Source organism: Pocillopora damicornis, chromosome 13 (assembly GCF_964200805.1).
Source record: "Pocillopora damicornis chromosome 13, jaPocDami1.2, whole genome shotgun sequence".
Classification (NCBI taxonomy): Eukaryota; Metazoa; Cnidaria; class Anthozoa; order Scleractinia; family Pocilloporidae; genus Pocillopora; species Pocillopora damicornis.
Genome location: NC_142682.1, coordinates 13,750,621 through 13,772,877, shown reverse-complemented (window position 1 = coordinate 13,772,877; position 22,257 = coordinate 13,750,621). Strand labels below are relative to the sequence as shown.

Below are 22,257 nucleotides of genomic sequence, written 5' to 3'. Positions count from 1 at the left end.
TATAAAGTGAATAACAGGGTAATTTAGAGATATCAACTGAGTTGAAAACGTTCATTGGCCACCGTAAAGAGTTTAAAGGCTGACGTTTCGAGCGGTAGCCCTTCGTTAGAGCGATTGGGGAAATTGTGTTTTATGTGCAGAAAATGGGGCTACGCTAATGGTGAGAATATGGTGACGAAACAACAAGAGTAAATTAGTTGAATTAATGAAAAGCGCTCGTTGCTACCTTGGGGATTAAGAGTGCCGATTTGGAAGAGAAATTTTTCTTCCAGATTTTTGCGGCTTTCCGAACTGCCTAGATGTAGAGAAAGGCCGCAAAGAATGATTAGGGAGATTCAAGTGTGTAGCGACTGGTTTGGATGCGTCCTTGTCATTTCTTTTACGTCGCGAAGGTGTTCTCGCAAACGGTCTCCCTGTTTCACCACTGTATAACTTTTTGCAATAAGTACATGACATAAGTTATGCAGTAGATGACGTTGGCGGAGGTGCACGTAAAGGGATCAGTGATTTTATTGGATCTCTTGGATCCCAACATTTTCTCTGCGTTATGAATGAAGGGACAAGTTTTGCATCGTGAGCGAGCCCATTTGAAAGTTCCAGGTTGGTCATAGGTTTGAAATGATCCTCCGACCAAAAAATTTCAAATAAATGTTGCGACACTTATGTTGTGAACTGCGGGCTAAGTTAGACGAGGCGTGCCATGGAATTGAGTGTTGTTAAATACAGAACAGTTTGCTCGAGTTTGCTGAAGGATAAGATCAACCAAAAAATCAATTCTTTGATATCCTGCCTTGACCATAAATTAAAGACAAACAAAACTTTAATTGCTATTGAGTTACATTTGAATGAATTTGTTCCAAGTATGAAAATTATTACAAAAGTGACGTGTGAAATTACCATTAGCATGGTGGAAGAACCATTTCGTATTAGTTTTTTTATGAGATACCTTTGTTACTACAAACACCCTGATTGGTAAAAAACCTCTCGTTGATTGCACCGGAAGTTTATTTTATAGGAGCAACAGCGCTGGCGCGCACTTTCGTAGCTGACAGTTTACCTCTAGCTTCCCCCTCGGAAACCTGTTCTCATTTCGGAACAGCGATAATGTTCTCGGAAAAATATCTGTGCATATTTTCGCGCCAACTGAAGGTTAATGTTTATGAAGCAAAATGGTTGTGGTTATTCATCTTTGCAGATAACTTGCAATGAAGTATAATTGTTTGTCTCATGATGTAGTCCCTTCCGAAGAGGATCGACACGTTTCGACTGAACTGCATACTGTGAGTCTTCTTTACTCTTCTGGCGATAAGGTCTGCTAGATACACGTCACCTCAGGAACTGTTATGCTAAGCTGTAATTGGAAGGTACAGGCGATAAGGTCGACTGGGTACGGTGGACATAGGCAATGTGTAAATGAAGTGTCTTGTCCAAGCTAGGGAAAAGAGACAATGAGGCGAACCAGATCTCCGAACGAGACCTTTTCATCCGGATACCTGTGCACTGATCTCTTAGCCACATTATCTTCGAATATGCAGAAACAAAAGATTATAAACAATTTATAATCTCTTAGCAGAGAAGAAAATAAACACTCACAGAAACATGTCATTTTTTTTTTTTTTTTAAGGGAAGGGGGTTATGTCTATCTGGGCCACCGACAATGGTGGAGCCAGCTACGATGATTGTAGCTGCGACGGTTAGACGTCAAGTATCTACACTCTGTCTATCGCCTCTGTGAGCGCCATTGTCGTTGAGCGTAATTCATCTTGTAGGGAATTCCACACTTTGGCACCAATAAAAATTTTAGATTTTGAGCCAAAATTTGTAGTTTTATTACTTTGGAGCTTCCTTCTGTTTCGTTTTAGGCCTAGCAAGAGACGTTTGTAATATTCACTTTCTGAGGATATTGTGGTCAAAATATCGATGGATGTTTTTCTTGAAAATAGTTAACTCTGAAAAGAACAGTATTCATTTTCTTTCTTTGTGTTTATATTTATTATTAGGCAAACTATTTAGAGCCTTAATTAGTGGTAATCTCACCAGGGTCTCATCGACGTTTAATGGAGATTTTCTATTCAAAAGGCCTTGTGAGATTATATCCGGTCTTCGTCATTATTTGTTAGGCCTTCAATAAGAATTCATTTGTAAAATAGAGAATATAGAGAATAATACATGGGCGCGTGTAGGTATAAAATTTCTCTTCGAGTGTTTAACTCGATAGCTCACGAATGAGCACAGCGAACGAGTGAGATGAGATGGGATTTTGTTTTTTCATATAAAAGCGATAGCCGTTTACTGACAAGAAAAGCCGACTACATCAATGAAAGAAAATAAAGGAATCGACAATCCCCGAATAACAATCGTAGAGTGCGTTGGCACTAACTCTTAAGATGGAAAAATGCGTCGAATCATGATTACAAAAACAACAATGGGCGTAATTTTCAATTTACAAAATTTTCAGTTATTGACTTTGTCCTTACCGACAAAAGAATGCTTTCAGATATATGGCTAAAATGGGCCGGTAGCGAATCTTCCAGTTGTCGATTTTCGTTCTCAGTCGCGAAAAATGCCAACACCAAAGCCACTGAATTCATGACTTTCGGTTTTTCTTTTTGTATGTTATATTGGTTTTTTCCCCTTCTAAGAAAGTTTGAACCTCACTGTCTGTCAGCGATACGGGTTTTTTAGTGTTTTAGCCGCTGCTGAGAATCGTGAAGGCTTCGCCGTTCATTCATCAACCTGACCTAGTGACGAAACGAACCTGCATAAAGGAGGTGAAGGCTTAGCCATTCAGAGTGGCGCGAAAGGCTAATCATGTGTCAGCAGCTGATTGACGATATTAAACACGTGAAAAAGTATCCAATTTCTTTACGCGTGTCGTTATGGCTTTTCCCAGGGCCGGAAATCCCTGTATAACACCGCAGTTTATGTGATAAAGCAAAATATTAGCTAGAGGATAGACTGATCTTTTTGCGGCCTTGAAGATTCAAGGTAGACGATGCTCTCTTTTGAGAGAATAAGTGAATCTTGAGCAGTAGTCCACATTTTAGGTGTTCTTTTTCCCATGGTGATTGAAACAGTCTACTAATAAACAAGTTCAGTTCGGAAGCTGAAAATATAGGCCTTCAAAGGAGAGCAGTCTTCGTCAGTGGAAATGGAGATTGTGTTTACTGAGCTGCTGCTCTTTAAAGAAATGACTAAAACAAACGATGAGAAACACGAGGAGATCAGTTTGTTTCAGAAAATTCAATGGTTGTTGAGCTGCCACCCCTAGCTAGTTTCAACCACAAACACAGCCACGGCTATTTCAACACTAAACTCTTATACAGTGATGTCTTCGGCTGATTTAACTGTCTCGGATATTGCCATTATACTAATGGTACAATATAGGTAACAGAAATATCGCTTAGCCCACAATCATGGCTGGTGAGGAATTGTTGGGTTCCATTCTCTGTAAGAGCCTCAAAGTTATCAAATATTCGCGTGAATCGAAAAGATCAAAAACACAGTAATTTATTCAGCACTGTTGATTGACAAAACGTCAATCAAATAAATTGAAACATTTCTCGTGTGTTCCTTAAGGATGTACCAATATGTATGCAAACTGACAGGGTAATATGTTAAATACCGTTGCAGTGAGAGCTTCATATATAGAAGCTAAGTTTTTCGTTTGTCTCACGATGTAGTCACGTGTGATGTAGATCGCGACGTTTCGACTGCATACTGCTGGTCTTCTTCAGGCGATGAGGTCGACTGGTCATGCGTGATCTTATAAAGCATGATGCTCTGCTGTGATTGATTGTTTTTCAACAGCTCTGATTGGTGCATTTCGATCCTTAATGTTCACTCAGTGATTTGCTCTCTCGGCGGTCCCCTGTCGCACGGTTCTCCTGTTGTTGTGTTTCTTGATCGTGGGCTTCCACGCTTCTGGAATTTCTATTCCACTATCCCTGTTGATGCTGTTAGGGTGAATTCTTATATGATTTGCGTCTTTGAACCTGCGCGTGTTATAATAAGGGTCACGATCAATAAACTTTACTTCGTTCCAGAGTGGCTTGTGTCCGGTGTTATGGGCATGTTCTGAAACGGCGGAGGTCTCGGTACGGGCGAGTCGAATGTCTCGATCGTGCTCCTCAATTCTGTCTAGCATAGGTCTTCCAGTCTCTCCGATGTACACCTTGCCGCATTCACAGGGAATCCTGTAAACTACACCATCTTGTTTAGCCGTATCGACAGCGTCTTTTGATGGTACTAACTGAGATCTCGGCGTAGTCTCTGACTTGAAAACAGCGCGTACGCCTTGTTGTTGCAGGCAACGGCGAAGCTGTTCGGATAGACATTTAACATAAGGTAAAATCGCAGTGGCTTTGAACTCGTTGGTGGGTTCGGCACTGTAGTTTGGTTTTCCGGTCTTGGTAAGTTTCTGCAAGAAAGAAAAAAGATAACCATTAGAAACCAGAACAGATGACAGATGTTTTTTCTACTCGGAGATGACGGGGGGTTTTGTTACGAGGCGTTTGGCGCCCTCGTAAAGGCACTTAACAATACCGCGTTTTACTGATTGAGAGTGGTGTGAATCATACGCTAAGTATTGATCGGTGTGTGTGGGCTTCCTGTATACGCTGGTGGTGAGGCAGCCGTCAGGCTCTCTTAAAACTGCGGTGTCTAGGAAGGCGAGTTTTTTGTCTTTCTCTGTCTCCATGGTGAAGCGGATGGAAGGCTGATGGTTGTTGAGATGCGGCAAGAAGTCGTCTACGTTTTCGCGATACAGGATGGTAAAGGTATCGTCCACGTAGCGTTTCCAGATCCTAGGCTCGTAGGATGATGTAGCTATCGCCTGTTCTACGAAACTCTCCGTGTAGAGGTTGGCAATGATAGCGGAAACCGGACTCCCCATGGCGGCGCCGTCTTTTTGCTCGTAAATCAATCGGTTATACTGGAAGTATGTGGATCTCAATACGAAGGTCAAAAGGTCAGCAATCTGCGCAGGCGTTAGCGTGGTGCGGTCTGCAAGGTCTGGGTCGTTCTCGAGTTTCTGCAGTGCGGCTTGTACAGCGGCGTCGATAAGAACGTTGGTAAACAGCGATTCTACGTCGAAAGATAAGATACCTTGTAGCCTTGTTGCCCTAACTGATAAGAGAATTCTCTAACCTCCATCCTTAATTCGAATTTTTGTATAAATGCTAATCAAGCGCATGTTTCCTTCCTTCCCCCCCCCCCCCTCCGATTTCGTAAGGTCACCTTGACGGTTTGTTTTTACCAGTTTATGTTCAAACGACGCCTACAGTATACTAGAGCAGATTAAGACCCACACTCAAAGAGTCTTCAACGTCACCAAAGACAGACATAAGCAGAAGTTTGAAAAACTTATTCGAGAAAAACAGGCGGCTGTGTCGCCGGTTGACACAACGTATGTCGACAAAGCTAACTGGGTTGTTAGTTTATCCTCTAGGTCCCTTAGCGATGCCGAGAAAGCCCTACTGAAGAGAGGACTGAACTTCACCGTAATTCCTGCGAATATTCCTGCCACAGAGATCATCGCCAAGGTCGAAGCAGCCGTAAGAAAACTCGACGCCGAACAAGCAGATACTGACAGAAGAGCTGTTAACGGTATTCTTCAACAGGCGGAACCACTAGAGCCTAACATCGCGAAGGAGATGTGAGATGCACTTAAAAACCTGAAAGGGGACGAGTCCATCATGGTCCTCCCAGCGGACAAAGGGCGCGCTAGCGTAGTCATGGATACCGACACCTACCGAGCCAAGATGTTTACGTTTATTGAGAACGGACCCTACCAGCTCTTCAACAAAGATCCGACAGACCGTCTGATCCGCAAGTTGTCCGAAAAGCTGCTCACCTTGAAGCGAAGCGGATATCTATCAGAGGTTGTTTACAACAAGATCCGACCCCGACACAAACAGCTGCCTAGAATCTACGGTTTACCAAAGATCCATAAGGCCGATGTACCGCTAAGACCTATCGTGTCGTGCGTAAATACCTTTGCATATGATTTATCCGCTTACTTAGCCAACATCCTGTCTCCTTTAACAGGAAAGTCAGTGTACGCGGTGACCAATTCAGCCCACTTCGTATCCACCGTCAGCAATGAGAAGATCTTAAACAACGAGATCATAGCATCACGGCAAAACTGACCAATCAGTGTATACAAACCGGACTAAGTACATTCGACTGACAACAACCTTTCACTTAACTCGATGATGACTTCCGCTCAGGTTGTCGAAACGTCAGTCACCACTACCGACAACAGTCCTTCTCAGGACTAAACTCACCCGGACGATCAAACTACACTATTACACGAAGTAAAGTTTATTGATCGTGACCCTTATTACTTCACGCGCAGGGTCAAAGAGGCAATCCATATAAGACTTCACCCTAACAACATCAACAGGGATAGTGGAATAGAAATTCCAGAAGCGTGGATGCCCACGATCAAGATTCCATTCCTTTTTTTTTTTACCCATCTTTAACATCTGGGAATAAAAACTTTTGATCCCACTGATATGGGCAGGTCGATAATTACTTCTTTCTCATAAACTCCGTTTTTTTCAGGATTTTAAAGGATTTCCAGCCCTGAATAAAGCCGTAACGACAAACGTAAGAAATTGGATATTTTTTCACGTGTGTTTGATATCGTCAATCAGCTGCTGACACATGATTAGCCTTGCGCGCCACTCTGAATGGCTAAGCCTTCACCTTCTTTATGCAGGGTCGTTTGTCGAAATTTTCTCGGATTATGGTTGCTAAAAAACCAAAAAATCGTATCTATTTTTAAACAGCAACGTTCAAAATTTCCTAGAAGGGGAAGAAAATCCAAAAAACGAAAAAAAAAAAAAAAAAAGAAAACGTAACGTACTCAGTGTCCATGGCAATGGCATTTCTGGCGGCTAAGAGCGAAAATCGACAACTGTAAGATTTTCCATAGGCCAATTTGGGCCGTGTTCCTGAAAATCTTTCTTCTGTCGGTAAAGAAAAAGACAACAACTGAGAGTTTTATAAATTGCCCATTGCTTGTCTTTGTAATGATTCGCCGACGCACTATATGCGACCTTTTTTCGCGGATTGTGGATCCCGGTTTTTTAATTCATTGATAAAGTCGACTTTTCTTTCAGTAAAGGGCTATTGTGTTTACAGATAAAATAATACATGGTTGCTCGTAGATATGGAATTTCTCTCTCACGTTTAACTCGATATCTCACTCGTTCGCTGCACTCACCTCGTGAGCTATCGAGTTGAGCACTTAAGAAGAAATTCCATATCTACGCGTGCTCATGTATTATTCTCTATTTATCCTTTAAACTGCGGTGTTATACGAGGATTTCCAACTCTGAGAAAAGCCGTAACAACGTAGGTGGAAAAAAACGATATTTTTCACGTGTCTTTGATATAGCCAATCAGCTGCTGGCGCGTCACTCGCATTGACCTTCTCAATCCATGGTCGTTAGTCGCAATTTCCTCGGATTATGACTGCCAACACACTTAAAAATTAGTATCGCTTACAGAAAGTGACGCTCAAAATTTTCTATAGCGGGAAAAGAACACAAAATACGAAAAGAAAAAACTGGAAGTTTCGTACTCAGTGTCTTTGGCGATGACATTTCTCGCCGCTGTTTCTAAAATTCCATCGACATCAATCACAATATCTGAACTCAAATAATCCAAATTCATTGAATTTTTTTTTAAAGCAAGATCAGTTCAATGACCTTGGCCGATGCTAACATGCTCAAATCGTGTACGTGTTCAAGTCTCATGAACGTACCTTAGTTTCGAACCGGTGCTGAAATGCTAATTCTTTTGCTTTCAAGCACGTAAACTAGCCTCTGCTGGAATATTAAAGTTACACCTGCTGTCATGCGGAATTAACAGCATGGTGTTTTCCTTTACTTAGTTACTTGTCGTTGTTAAATTTAAATTTTTTTGCTTTCAACTACGTGCACTAGCCTCTATTGAATTGTTGCAGGTACATCTGCTGTCATGCAGAATAAATAGCATGATATTTTCCTTTACTTAGTTGCTTGTCATTGTTAAATTTTAATTTTTTTGCTTTCAAGTACGTGCACTAGCCTCTATTGAATTGTTGCAGGTACACATGTTGTCATGCAGAATAAATAGCATGATATTTTCCTTTACTTAGTTAATTTTCCTTGTTAAATTTTCATTTCTAGTCAAAATTAAGCGCAAGTTCAAGTTCAAGTTCAAGTTTCAAGCACGCGCACATTGTTGCTAACTGAGGGACAACTATTCTCCGGACATCTGGTGCCTTTATGCGCATTCAATTGAAACCATGCTCAAATGCTAAGTACGAGGAAAGTATTCAGTATTCAAATAAATTTCCATCATGAAAAGGATATCACGGCAGAGTGGATCACCCTAAGAATACATACATTGCTTATTTCTTTCTGGCGATGTTCCATACTCAATTAATTATGAACTTTTGAGTATCAATTACTTCCAAGCTGATAGTATATTTTTTGTTGCTTTTAGATCTTTTAAGCATAATATTAAAAGGCAAACTAAAGGTAAAACGTGGCTATCTGATTCTCTAGCTTCCTCGCTAAATTTATACTTAAAGTATAAAAAAGGTCTCTACCGCGTCGATCATTTATTGATTAGGAAGATGAACTGTTCCAACAACCGTCGTGTAGAATCCATACATCGATAACAATCAAGCACAATGAATTAAAATGTTTGAATATAGCGGCCACTTTATGTGCATTATGGGCCAAACGCAAAGATAGAACAAAATCAAGGACAAACTTTTCGCATCATCGCTTAAGCACCAGTCTTTGTTGTGCTGAGCGACCCCAGTGTACTGCGGACAAGTCTTTTTGCGGGGTCATGGAAATTTAAATTGAAACTAACATGGATGTTTCGACTGAGTACCACTTTCAATTTACACTTTATTGAAATGCAGAGTTTTTTTTTTTAACTTGCTTTTTTCTGTTATTTTGTGTTTTTCTTATTGATGAATGCAAGTCGCCATTATTAATTTGCAGCATTTTTTCTTGCAATGTTTTGTATATGAGCCGGAAGTAACTTACTTTCTCGGAATAAACAAAAAATATTAATGTTGTGGATTTAACTCTCAACTTTAAATTTAGAGAAGTAATTACTGTAGTGGTCTGAGTCATCAGGCTTAGCAGGTGAACTATGTAGCAGGTTACATGATACAGACGGCGATTTCGTCCTCCGCTCGCTTCTCCCATCGTCCTGAGTAGAGGAAGGAGCATTTCTTATGTCACACTTGTTTTACGATTTTATGTTCCAGCAGCATAATATGAACAAGGAAGGAAGGAACGTTTCAATTATAAGAGAGAGAGAGAGAGAGAGAGAGAGAGAGAGAGAGAGAGAGAGAGAGAGAGAGAGAGAGAGAGAGAGAGAGAGAGAGAGAGAGAGAGAGAGAGAAGGGGGGGGTAGTATACGCGGATTGAGGACAGTCTGAACAGTCTGAATAAATGCTTGCAAAAGTCTAAAGGGTACCTCCATTTACAGGTCGCTTACGAGCGAATAGAATGTATCTCATAATCGTTGATTACGCCCTCCACTGACCTATCATAGCAGAATGTGAACATCGGTGGGAGCTTCGACAAATATGTTTTCCTCTGTTTTTAATCTTTCATTAAAGTCGCCGACAGACACGTTTCTTAAATAAGTTTTAAGTTTTGCTTTGCCTGCCGACCGTATTTTTGAAAGCGATGTGTAGCTGAGCTGCATTGCATAATTATCTTTGATGAGGACGAAAATAACTTATTATGGTTTTTTATAAACAGCCTCTAATCTCTAGTTTCTAATGTATTTGGTAGAACAAAGATCTCTTGCACGTGAACCCTAACTGACAGTGGTTTTCACCGCATATCAGTCTGTAAATCGTGAGCTTAACCTCAAAGAAGAGTACACACAAAACTGTGTGGTAAAGATAAAAAATACTAGAATAGAATTAAAATCATAATAATAATAATAATATAATAAAGGAAAAAGAAACCAGCACGTCAAATTAGCTGCCTTTGAAGTGAAAATCTTGTTACATTGTGGGAGTCCAAACAAAATGATTAGATATTCATCAGATGATTCGTAGGTTGTTTGTCGAAAATTAGCGTGTTTCCCCGCAATGTAATTAGGCCCTATGTGGGAGACAGCGCTCTACTATTCTGCAGATGCTTCCGCTGTTGTTCGAGAAACAAAACCTGCTTTGCATTTTATTCGTTTGTAGCGACTTTGGAAGGTTATTGGATGCACAAGTCTAACGATATCTTTCTTATTCTGTTATATGAACTTCGCGCGTGATAATGCATCACAAGTCCGTCAAAACTGCTGCAAACCGTGTCAAAGTGGCATGAACGTAGTCACTATGTAAGGAGTTAGATTACTATGTCACTGTGACCGGGACTCGTTACTCATTTTAATTCAATTTACTAATTATGAGACGCCACAAACCTGGAATGATTTATATCCCAAACAATACAACGGATGCTTTAAAAACAGCATGACGTAATTTAGCAGGAGGCAAGGGATCGGAAGAAGATTGAAATCGGTCGAAGCCTCGTGTCAGTCCACTTTCTAATAAACAGGAAGACGATGTGATCTCGGTTTATCATACCAACTTTCGAGCAATAAATTCGAGCTCGGAAAATGAAAACCAGATGGAAGGAGAGAATTAAGCAGAAATATAACCACTTGGCCACGCGTGATCTCCCTTTTTTTTCCTTTTTTGGCTTTTTTTCCCTCTCGCTTCTTCCTTTGTAGTATGTGGGTTTGAAAACGTGCGATTTTACTTGTATGAGCAAGTCAATCAATCCTATTTGCGTAGACAGACAATCAACACACATCGAAGACTTTGCTTCAACGGAAGAAGAGTTGGTAAACATCGGTTCCATGTCCACGAATACGTGGCTCAAATCCCATGAACGTATTGTACATAAGTTTTGAACCGTGTGAATGTGCTAGTTTTTCTCCAAGTAGGTGTACTAAAATTATCACAGGTACATCTATTATCATACGGAATAAATAACACGATATATTCCTTTCTTATTTACTCACCCTGTTCAATTTTCGTCTTCTACGCGACATTTAAAGCCCATTCATTGTTACCTTCTAAAGAATAATTATTCTCCGGACATCTGGTAACCGCTTTGTGTCCAGATAATTTAAACCATTTCCAAATTATCTTAGGGAAGTATTCAAGAAATGCAATGTCCAACGTTCGGAAGATCTCACTTCAGGTTCAATTACCATGGGAATTATACGAGAGTTTATTACTTTTTTTCTAGTCATTGCAGTTGCACTATCCATTCAGAAAATATGTTAAGTGTCAGTTAACTTGACAGATTCACAGCAGGTGTGTTTCCTTGGCAACAGCTTCTTAAGCACCCAAAATGCACCATATTCGCAAAAAGTGAAGCCTGCAAACTGACCGTAAATTTCTGTAAGTTTCAAGCACCCATTAATTGTTGTGACACTCTTTAAGAGTGATTTCTTTACGGTTCCAGACATTTTGCTGCATTAGCATAGAAAGGGGAAAACTTTTCAATAATAAATATATTAATGTTGCGGATTTGATTATCGACCTCAGCACCACCAAAGGCTTTTTTTAGCAAACTAATCAGAAGACTTTATTTCTAGCTTAGCAGGTAATACGATCTCAAACGGCGATCTTTTTCCTCGTCCGCTCAGTTTTCCAATCATCCTTAACAGGAAGAGGCTTTTCTCATGCAACAGACGCTGTTTCCATTCTGGCTGGAGGTGACAGAAATTTAATTGTGTTTTGTTCAAGTAGCATAATATCAACAAGTAAGGGAAAGTTTTTATTTTGAATTTGTCCTTTGTCAGGAGGGGGGAGGATAATAACGTTGTTTTTGCGGTTGAGGACATTTTGAGAACCTCAAAACTTGCCACGCGGTATATTTTACAAATAAAAATGCCTTGAATGCGTTCTGTTTTGTTATAAAGCACGCAGGAAGCGGAAAAAATACGAATGATATTTTTCCCACTTCTTTGGGGATTTTCTTCTCTGCCCATGTTATAATTTCGTCAATAACGGCGCTGAGCACCTTTTCAAACCTTTGTTCCGAAGTTTCACTTTCAATTAACAAAAGAAAAGCTAGAGAGAAGTCAGGGAAATGGTTAGACGTTGTACAAATTCGCAGATGGCCTGACAGCTCTAGCTTAGCTCTGTGTTTTATATACTCTGATAAAATACACTCTTTCAACCAACGACAGCACGTGATACATCCGTACTATATTACAAATTTGTCCGGTGCCATTACCTTTCAAATTTGTTACAAACAGACACAATGTTCCTTGTAATCATGGATTACGCCTGCCATCGCAGTTTTTCTTCCTAGAACACACCAGTGGAATATTCTACAGAATAATGGCACTGTCTGAGAAATGGTTACCTCCGACAAACAACTTACTTACTGAGAGATGAATGTCCAGCTTTTTTTCCCTCTCGTTTTATCACTATGGAGGCAGTATTCGATTAATATGTCACGTGTATTTTGTCAAGGGTGTCCTCAAAATATAACGAGCGTCATATATTTTTAAAGCACTCAGTACATCAATGAAACTTATAAAAACAGAGGGCAAGCGAGAACGGGGAAGCAATATTTTTGACAAGCTTACTTCCAGAGCGAAAAATTAGTGAGGGTTATATGGTAAGTTCAATTAAATGAGAAAAGATAATAAGTGCATACTGTTGAATATCAAAAACAACTTAACTTCGAATTGTTTTTCGCTTTCATTATCACTTTTTTAGATTTTGATTCCTTTCTTTGAGAAGAACTTTGCAATTAAATTTCTGGAAGTGAAAACCACAATCAGTTAAGGTTTCGCTCAGGCCGGGTGATTTTTTGCTTTTTTTTTTTTGCAAATTTTCCCAAGCTTTTGGTCATTGATCAAGATAATTATGTGAAGCAAATTGATCACCTGCATATCGCTGTAAATACATTGGGCAAGCATTACAAAACATTGAACCCACATAACAACCGCGGCTGAAGGCGACTTTTGGCGAAGATTCAAGACCAGAGCGGAATATTTCAGAAACCTCACATTTGTTATACCAATGTACTAAGGGTTAAAGGAAGAAGGAGAAATCACATAAATTATACCAGCTAACAGAGTGAGTACTAACTGCGTATATATTTTTTTTCTCTACACCGTAGACTGGAAGATTTAGTTTTATATGCCGGCGACAAAACATCCGTTTTTGTGGCATTGCCTGAGTGGTAACCCCGAGGTGGAGTTATTTTCATCTTGAAGTATGATTAACTTCACGTGTTATAATGCAACACAACTCAGCCCATACTGCTGCAAACCATTTCAAAGCGACACGAACGCAATCAAAGGGGTTAAAATTCTATTTTATTGTATCCTTTTGTTGATGTCAATTATTGGAAACTCGATGCTCGTTGCCATAATCAAGATGAATAAACGAATGCAGACCATTACGAGTTATCTTATTGCCAATGTGGCTGTCTCAGACATTGTTATAACAGTACTGGTAGTTCCACGACAGATAACAGAAATATTGCTCGGCCCTCGATCATGGTTGGTGAAGGGATTGTTGGGCTCCATTCTTTGTAAAAGCGTTTCCTTTTTACAAGACATCACAACTGCTGTCTCAGTTATCAGTCTCGTGGTCATTACCATTGACAGGTACAGAGGAATCGTGTTTCCCTTCCAGAAACAATTTATGAGTCCCGCTAAACTCTGTAAAATCGTTATACCATTTATATGGATTGTAGCGATGTCTTTTCACGCAGTGTACTTCAATATTTTTCGTATTGTAACAAACAAAGGAGGAACAATTTGCGCGCCATACTGGAGTCCAAAGTCTCAGCAAACGAATTTTATTATAATATTTGTGTGTTTGGTAGCTTTTCCAGCGTGCGTGATTACATTTCTTTATTTGCGTATTATTCACAATCTTAAAAAGAACGGAAATATTCAGTGCAGAGGACCTTTGGGTTTGAAAAGACTAAAAGAAGACACAAAGGTCGTGAGGAATATCATTGTAGTACTTATTGTTTTCATGGCATGCATGATTCCAATCAATACATATGGAGTTATGTTTTACTTCGTGTGGGAGTGGAAAATGCCCTGCGGGATGGAAAACTTTGGTTTTGCAGCCCTCTATATTCTGTATGCAAATGCTTCTTTGAATCCGTGGATATACCTTTCTTTGAACGATAAATATCGCAGGTGTTTCGTGAACATTTTAAAGAAACTTCACATCGTCGAGAAAAGGGCGGAGACTACGAGAAGATCATCACAAGCAACCGCATTAGAAAAGTTAAATGTGCGATCATCCGCCCGCATCACAAGTACTTAGCTTTCTTCTGGGTTCTTATAGGCTACTCTTGCTAATTTTATGCAGGATCTCTACCGGTGGTCAACCAAACAAATGTCAAAATGCTCTCAATGAATAAGTACACTTTTATGTTCGGAGCATAATGCATAAAATGTATATTGAGTCATCTGTCATATCTGCCATCTCTAAGCATTAGTGCTTAACTATAGATGCGTCCACGTATACTATTATTACCTTTTTCACACGTTAGCATTTGCTCTTCATATCAATCTAAGGGTAATTTTCGAGAGCTGACTGGAGTTTATGTATTCAACTAACTTAGAACCATGAAACAGAAAAAAGAGTGCATCTTTAAATCATTACACATGTTATTTAACAAAAAGCTAGCTATTGTAGTGTCGTCGTTGCTTTTCGCGTCACCAAGATATTTTTTCGTAACGGATTAATTACGAGTGTAATAAATATACTAGCAGTGCTTCCTGAGTCAAATCCGGTAAGAAATTAAATGAGATACAGAGTTAAAAAAATTAACGATGTAAGGTGTTTTTTTTTTAATCCAATTGTAATGTGGTATCTATTGCTGCAAAATATATCAGGGCTTCACATTTTCTGGACCTATTGGTTATGGACAGCCTTGTTGTACTTTTCTTTTTTTTTTAATTAAGAACGGGTCTTAATGAAAAAAGGTGTTCAGTGAAGGGAATTGCATTTTTGTCTTTTCAATATATTAAATAGTGAATAGTGCTAGCTACTTTGCGGAAGACTCCGATTGCTAGCAACGGTTTTTTTTTCCCTTGAAGAAGTTTATCAATGAAAGTGTAAATAATAAAGGAAAATAATAATAAAGGAAAAACACACCTTTGTGAATTCACATGAGCTCCAGTAATACTGCTTGGTTTTCGGATGTCGGTTTTTAAAGTACTCATAATATCTCTTAACATATATCATTCCGGCCTTACTTAAGGAAATATATTTTGCCATCCGGAGCGCGCTACACAATTATTTCAGGTGTTTTCAAAACACAAAAAATAAAAAAAAAGGCTAAATCAAAAAAAAAAAAAAAAAAAAAAGACAAAGACAAAGACAAAGACAAAGAAAGGAAAAGAAAACATGAGTTAAGAAGCGCTAGAAAAGATTGATGTCTTGACTGCGCTACCATTCAGTGAGGAGACGTGGCACAAAAAAGGGGCGACTTAGATCTGCCTGCCTACTCAGTACTATTCTGCGAAGCTCGATGTTTTCCAGCACTTGGATTTTTTATTTTCCTTGTGCCCTAAAGTATTCACGGTTGTCCATGTAGGAGGTAGAGAACTTAACGATTCATGCTTGTACCGCCAAAACTTTGAGATTCTTGAAATGAGTTTATGGCCTCGTATTTCTGGCAAATATTTAGATCAATTACGGCGACCTCTTTGAATTTTCGTCAACGTAACTGCTCAAACAGCCATAAGGTGCTCCATTAGTTCTTTGATGTATTGTATCCAAATCATCTTGGGGGGGGGGGGGGCAATTTTTGTAGGCGACTTTTTCTTTTTAAAGGAGACAGTGCCGATATAGATTGCCAATATAACGCGAGTTCTGATTGGCTGGAACAGCTTACTGCTTAGGAGTTCAAACCGTGTTCCATTCAACGGTGACACGATTTTTCTGACTGTATTTTGGCAAATTTGAACAAAAGAGTGGATTCAGTGGAGCAGAGGTAAAACGCTACTCTTTCTGTCAGTCACTCTCTGTTTTAGGTGCTCGCTCTGCGAATTTCATTTATCTTTTTCCGCTATTCCAGTTCATCAACTTTGACCAGCAGATGTGTCATTTTCCATATTGTGTGAGATTATTTGACGTGCCCCCTGAATAGCATATATGAAAATTATTGCTCCACTACATTTTAGCATTTTTTAGCAAGGCTGGTTTGTTATAGAAGGCTTCCCTGAATTTGACGACATCAAATTAAACTCCTAGCGGGTTACCGTAATAAATCCTGAAGGTAATTTCGTCGACGGTCAAAAACGTCTTTAATTTTGATTTGCACGCTGCTGTGAACTTGAAGACTGCTCTGTTGGCGGTTCTCTGTGTTTAATCATACCATGTTCAAAAAAATTAAAAAAAGAAGAAAAAGGAAAAACAAGTTTTTTCAATGCCGCGGTATTATATTGGACAGCTATTTGATCGGATGGACGTCATTCCTGAGACTGATTTGGGTTATTTAACTACTTATGCCACTGGTAAAATTTTATTTTCTGGTATGTCCCGGGTTGTCACTCAAAAATCATTTTACAGCAGGTTAGTTATAGTTACATTACATAGTTGAAGGCTTATTTTAAAAGGTAACGCTTACTGCGCTGAAAAATTGCCAAAACCATTATCTTATTTGCTGCGTGACGCTTTGTTTCTAAGACCCCTAGGCTCTTTATGTAAGGCGTCAAGACGTCAATCACATAATAGTCACTCACGTCACGGGATGTTTCACTGTCATAGCAAAATATTTATTCAATTGTTAAACTGGCCGGAAAACAAAAAATCTTCACAGCTGCGTTTCCAAAACAAACAAAGAAAAGGTTTACTTTCCTTGCTATTGTTGTCACCTTTCACGTGGTTCTTGTCGTGGCCACCCACCCTTGCAATTAGTTTTCAGTTCAAAATTTTGTTTTGATGCATGCACTCATCCAGATATTTTCCGGATTCAAGGATAATTTGGCTTAACTGGTAATTCAAGAGAGAAGGAACAGACGATGGTTCGAAAGACTTACAGTAACTGAGTGGAAGTTTTCCCGTTTCTATTTTGGCTGATCTGTGATACACTGAAAAGACTTAGAAAACGACTGAACCTGCGTTTATCGTATCCATCGAGACTGAATTACTAGCAATGAGTAATTATTCAAACAGGAGTGCCGACAACCTCACCACTTCGACGAGAGAACTTACCTCCTACAACTGTCCGTTCTTAGGCGACACAACCGCCATCAAAGGAGTCAAAATATTTTTTTATTGCCTCGTTCTGCTCATAGCAGTCATCGGAAACTCCTTGCTCATTGGTGTTATTAAGAGGAACAAGAAGATGCAAACTGTCACCAATTACCTAATTGCTAATATGGCTGTCGCAGACATATTGACAACGCTAGTAGCTGCACCCCGGCACATAACTTACACAATGTTAGAACCTGAGAGGTGGTTGTTTGGCGGAATATTTGGCTCAATCCTATGCAAAAGTTTGTCTTTCTTTCAAGATGTCTCAACCGCAGTGTCAATTTTCAGCATTTTAGCCATAGCTATAGACAGGTACAAAGGAATTGTATTTCCATTACGTGAAACGAATATAAAGCCGACGAAAAGCTGTAAAATTATCCTACCACTTATTTGGATAGTTCCAGCGGGCATTCATGTGGTTTACTTTTATGTGTTTCACACATTTACACGTGACAAGAAAGTGTATTGTGTTATCGATTGGGGGCCAACATTCGACGCGAAAAAACCTGTGGAAATCTACTTCATTATAATGGTAACTTGTGAAATTTATATACCACTGTGTTTAATCATATGGCTGTATTGCGCCATCATCGTGAATCTCAAACGAAGCGCAATAAGGAGAAACAGGGGTCCTGCAAGCTGTAGAACTTTGAGAAGAATAAAGGAGGACAGAAAAGTTGTGAACAACATCGCTGCAATTGTCATTGCTTTCATGGTTTCGTCGATACCACTCAATGTCATTGGTATTTTATTTTATTTCGTATGGGATTGGAAAATACCCTGCGGCGCTGAAAACTTTACCTTCGCGGCCCACATTATTTTTTATTCCAATCCTTCAGTGAATCCGTGCATATATTTCGTTTTGAATGATAAATATCGCCACGGTCTGGTGAGGCTGTTCAAGACAATGGTTTTTATCAAGAAGATCGAAAACACTGACTCAAAAACGTCCGAAAGAGAAACATTGAATCAAAAAACATGGTCATCTACTTTTGTTTAAAGCAATAAATATTTCAGCTTGAGGACATAAAATTATCAAAATTGGATGAGAACCACTGCGTTGAACTTTGTAAAAAACATCACCAGAAAGCACAACTTAATCACCTTTAAGTCTGGCATTGAGCGGTTCATCAGAAACAAAATTATAAGAGAGCTAACGACAAAACCGAGTAAATGTTTAATGTTCGCTACGATCTTATCGAGCAATTAGCCAACTCTGTTGACTCCGATAGCCTGTTCTGTAAACAAACTAACAAAATTCATCCGTATCAAAACAAGTGCGTTGGTGTAGTACTTCATCTTATCACAAGTACGAACGTTTATCGACTGATAAAAAAATAATTAAATGACGGGTAGAGAATGATAAATATTTCCGAAAGAAAAGATGATTGAAAACGAAAGACATACCTGAAAAAGGATTGCTTACTCCTACATGAGCCAAAACTGCTTGCAATTTAACTGTAATGAGCCATTTTTCGAACTTCAATTTTGATGTTAAATTTCCTTTTATTTTTAGTTCCGTTTGTGTTGTGTCTGTTTGATTTTATTTGTCTTAAGGGGTAAGAAGCATAATGCGCCTACTCGAACATTCCAGTTAAGTCTTGAAAGTGATACGCGACTTATCACGCTGCGAGAGAAGGACCTGAAATTAGAGGCGAAAGGAATAAAGACTGCATACTTGAATCCAATTAATCTTGAAGAAGATTCTGTTGGTAATTGGATACGAAATGAATTTATATTTAGCGTGGCCGAAGGGCAATTTTAGCAGCACAACAGTCATCTTGGTAAGTATTTGAGGATACTGATCTTTAAATTACAGCTGCCTTTCAACACTACGAAAATATTTATTAGCTTCCCGTGCCTGTTAGTCCACCGTAGGAAGTGTTTGAAGGATAGTGTTCCATTTCAAGGCAGCATGGGTTCCAGTTTCGATGTCGATTTAAATAACCGCGAGCCCTTCGGCAAATTAAACCGGAATTCATTATCGTTTTTATCAATCAACTCAGTAGACAGACTGTTTCGCTTTCTCTTTCGTTCCACCTATATCTCCGCCGTCTTTTCGTTTATACCCTGTTCTCTTTTCTTCTAGTATTCTTTTTCTTAAGAGCTGAGATAATTTTTGGATACTTGTTTCCACTTTTTCCTCGAGCTTGTAGGATCTTGTATGGTAAAAGAAGGAGACAGATTGGAGCCTCTTTCGAAAAAGCTCGGAGCTCTTAATAATTAGATTAACAAACTTTGTTATTGAGGCTGCTCTCGATTTTCATTATAAACCTTTCCAACCACACTTTCATCTGGTAATGATATTCTGAACGCGACAGACAACCAATTGATCCAAGACCTTTATGTAAGTTGTCCTAATATCACGCGATGCGAGAGGTTTCTCGCTTCAGGAAGGTAACATGATCTTTATAAGAAACGGTTTAGTAGAGAAATTTCAAGTTTGTCCCCGTTCCTTACTTCATTCCAAGAAATACGATGGCCCCTCCTATTCACCTTTGTAAAGGACATTTAGAACTAAACTAACAAACGTAGTCTGTTCTCCTTCACGAATATTACAGAAAAATCCACTCATTCTGTAAACTAGACATAATAAATCATGGCGGCTGACTTGATCTATAGGTTTAACAAAGGAAGTTGTCGGGAAAGCTCAATTACTACTAGTGTTATCTTTAAAAACGCCCACCGTTTAACGAACTCAGTTGAAGCGAGCCCCCGCAAAGTCAAGATTATTGTTTTCTTAAGCGGAACCGACATAATAGTCAATAAAACCATCATATAACATATAAACCAGCGAATAATTACGACAAGAATCTTCCTTTAAAGCAACTATTACGAAGGCTTCGTATAAGAACCGAAAATTTGATGATTTTATTTGTCAGAGAAATCTCTTATCTCTACCGCTCCCTCATCAGCACAAAATTAAATATCTCCGTATCCCTGTTTCCTGTTTCATGGTTTCATAAAATAATGAAACCACATTTCCTATTAAATCATAAAGGCACCGAATGAGACAATTTTTAAACCAATCCGTTTCCTTGTGCTCTGACAAGAAGTCCTCAGATGTTCCCAGTCGTATAAATGATAATAAAACCTGTGAATTTTCAGGGAAACAGACCAAACGCGACAGGTAACCGCTGAACAACTGGCATTCTTGTGACTTGTTCCAGGCGTTCAATTAGTAAAACAAGTCTTTTTTTCAACTTTTGTAAACTGTCCTCCCCAGACCAAAATTTGTATTTCCTGAGAACGGGAACCACAAAGTCGAATAACTACCGTGTCTGCTTGGTATGCAACAATTACTGCTCTCATGCATGGAATAGGCAGAAGTTGAGGTCTCAGAAATTCCAAAAAGATATCGATCAATTTTCTTTAGCTGACGGTTTTCCTCGAAGTCGCTGTCCTGACTGTATTTTTTAGGTCGCTTTTATGTCGTGAAAATGCTCAAAACGCCGAACCCTAAACAAGGCACAGCAACTGACGTTGACAAACATACTAGAATAAAAGGCAGCCCATGAACGCATGTGCATACCTACTGTTGTAAAATTGTAGAGTATTGCGGTTAGAAAAAGTGTTGTTTGAAACGGAGAGCAGGTAATGAAAATCTTTTGTTGATGCCAAAATTGACAAGAGGAGGACTTGGTTAGAACAGAGTTTGCACACTGGTCAATTGACAAACCGGAGACAGGGCAGGAAATTAATGAAATAGGTACGCGTATCATATGTGCATTAAATTTTATGCAAAACTTCGCTTATTTAAGCTCTGCGTACCTGGCACAATTGATATAGAAATTCTACTCGAGTCCGAAGGTATAAGATTCGAGTCCTGGCCGAGTCGAATTTTTTTTCCTATTTTTTCTGCTTTTTTGCCTATTTTTCCTTTTTTTTTCCTTTTCAATTTAAACTGTCTATCAAAGGATATGTTAGATGTGTTCAGACTAAACAGCACATGTGAGAGCTTTTGACGACGTACTTTTTACGTTAGAGGTGAGACTCTGCACGATCAACGAACTAAACCCGACAAATCGAAAATGAATCCGAAGATATCCGATCAGAAGCGTTCAACGACAGTGCGCCATTTTGAAAACCGCGAGGGGTTTGGGGGAAGGTTTACGGGCTTTACGGGCTTATCAACCGATATTCTCTTGACCGTGACATAGTGCCAAGGGCCTTCCTAAAAGCTAGGCACAATAGCCACAAAAATTGGAATTACAATAATGGCCGCTTCTTATGAGGGTTCGTACGGAGGTTCATGTTTTCAAGTTCAGGTACTTTCCAGTTTTTAAGCACATTTACCGCCCATTCTAAAAATCTTTTTTCGGTGACTAGCAAAATCAAAATTACTCAGATAATTTTTTTCGGAATAAACTGGCTCGTTGGGGCAATTGACTTATCTTCTTGTTGTGTTGTGTTTTGCTTGTTTTTTTTGCTTTTCTTGTTTTGTTTTGTCTTTATTTCGGACTACAGGTCTGCTTCTGAGCGTCAAGTGAAAACTGAACAATATTTCGTTAAAGGGGCAGTTCAAGATGTGTACATGATGCATATTTTTTACAACCCATTAGTTTTTAATCGTCCAAAACGCTGCATGATTCAACCGCTAGTACACAGGAGACTCGGTTCCAAGGAAGAACTCTTGCTTGCAATAACAGCGTGATAAATCTGAAAATAGCTGATAATTAATTGGTAAGGTGGATACTATTTTTGTCTTTTACCCCATGTCTTAAGATTTCTCGCTTAAGCTGAATCACTTCTTCAAGTAGTGTTTGGCTTGAGGTACCAATATTAATGAAATGAATACGATATTATCATCCCGTGAGACGTAGAAAAAATCTGCGATGCAATTATTTGATTTTATCAAAGTAGTCTGAAACGGCTGAAGTACACTATTTATTACCAATAAATGAAGTAAATCAGATATTAACCCGTGGATTATAAAGAATAGCGAAATGACCCACAGAGGCGAACTGCGA

At 39.2% G+C, this 22,257-nt stretch overlaps 3 protein-coding genes across 3 annotated transcripts; 2 read left to right on the top strand and 1 right to left on the bottom strand.

Moving 5' to 3' along the window:
• Positions 1-1,968: 1,968 nt before the first annotated feature.
• Positions 1,969-18,840, bottom strand: LOC149035593 (uncharacterized). Its single transcript, XM_089191760.1, has 3 exons — positions 18,695-18,840; positions 11,053-11,421; positions 1,969-4,420 (listed from the first exon to the last, which is right to left on the bottom strand). Exons 2-3 carry the CDS (start codon positions 11,080-11,082, stop codon positions 3,845-3,847), a joined length of 606 nt encoding a protein of 201 aa, XP_089047886.1. The 5' UTR covers positions 11,083-11,421; positions 18,695-18,840; the 3' UTR covers positions 1,969-3,844.
• Positions 11,735-15,199, top strand: LOC113678448 (QRFP-like peptide receptor). Its single transcript, XM_027195330.2, has one exon. The coding sequence runs from the start codon at positions 13,274-13,276 to the stop codon at positions 14,342-14,344; it is 1,071 nt and encodes a 356-aa protein (XP_027051131.2). The 5' UTR covers positions 11,735-13,273; the 3' UTR covers positions 14,345-15,199.
• LOC113678446 (substance-P receptor) lies at positions 16,765-18,804 on the top strand. The gene has a single exon (XM_027195328.2). The coding sequence runs from the start codon at positions 17,187-17,189 to the stop codon at positions 18,285-18,287; it is 1,101 nt and encodes a 366-aa protein (XP_027051129.2). The 5' UTR covers positions 16,765-17,186; the 3' UTR covers positions 18,288-18,804.
• Positions 18,841-22,257: the final 3,417 nt, after the last annotated feature.

What these genes read in the sequence shown, in the direction of transcription:
- LOC149035593 (XM_089191760.1), bottom strand. Translation starts at nt 11,082, where the DNA reads ATGTCGCGTAGAAGACGAAAATTGAACAGG. An exon ending in GAAGACGAAAATTGAACAGG is followed by an intron (nt 4,421 to 11,052) that starts GTGAGTAAATAA and finishes TCTTTCTTGCAG; the next exon opens with AAACTTACCAAGACCGGAAA.
- LOC113678448 (XM_027195330.2), top strand. Translation starts at nt 13,274, where the DNA reads ATGATTAACTTCACGTGTTATAATGCAACACAACTCAGCCCATACTGC.
- LOC113678446 (XM_027195328.2), top strand. Translation starts at nt 17,187, where the DNA reads ATGAGTAATTATTCAAACAGGAGTGCCGACAACCTCACCACTTCGACG.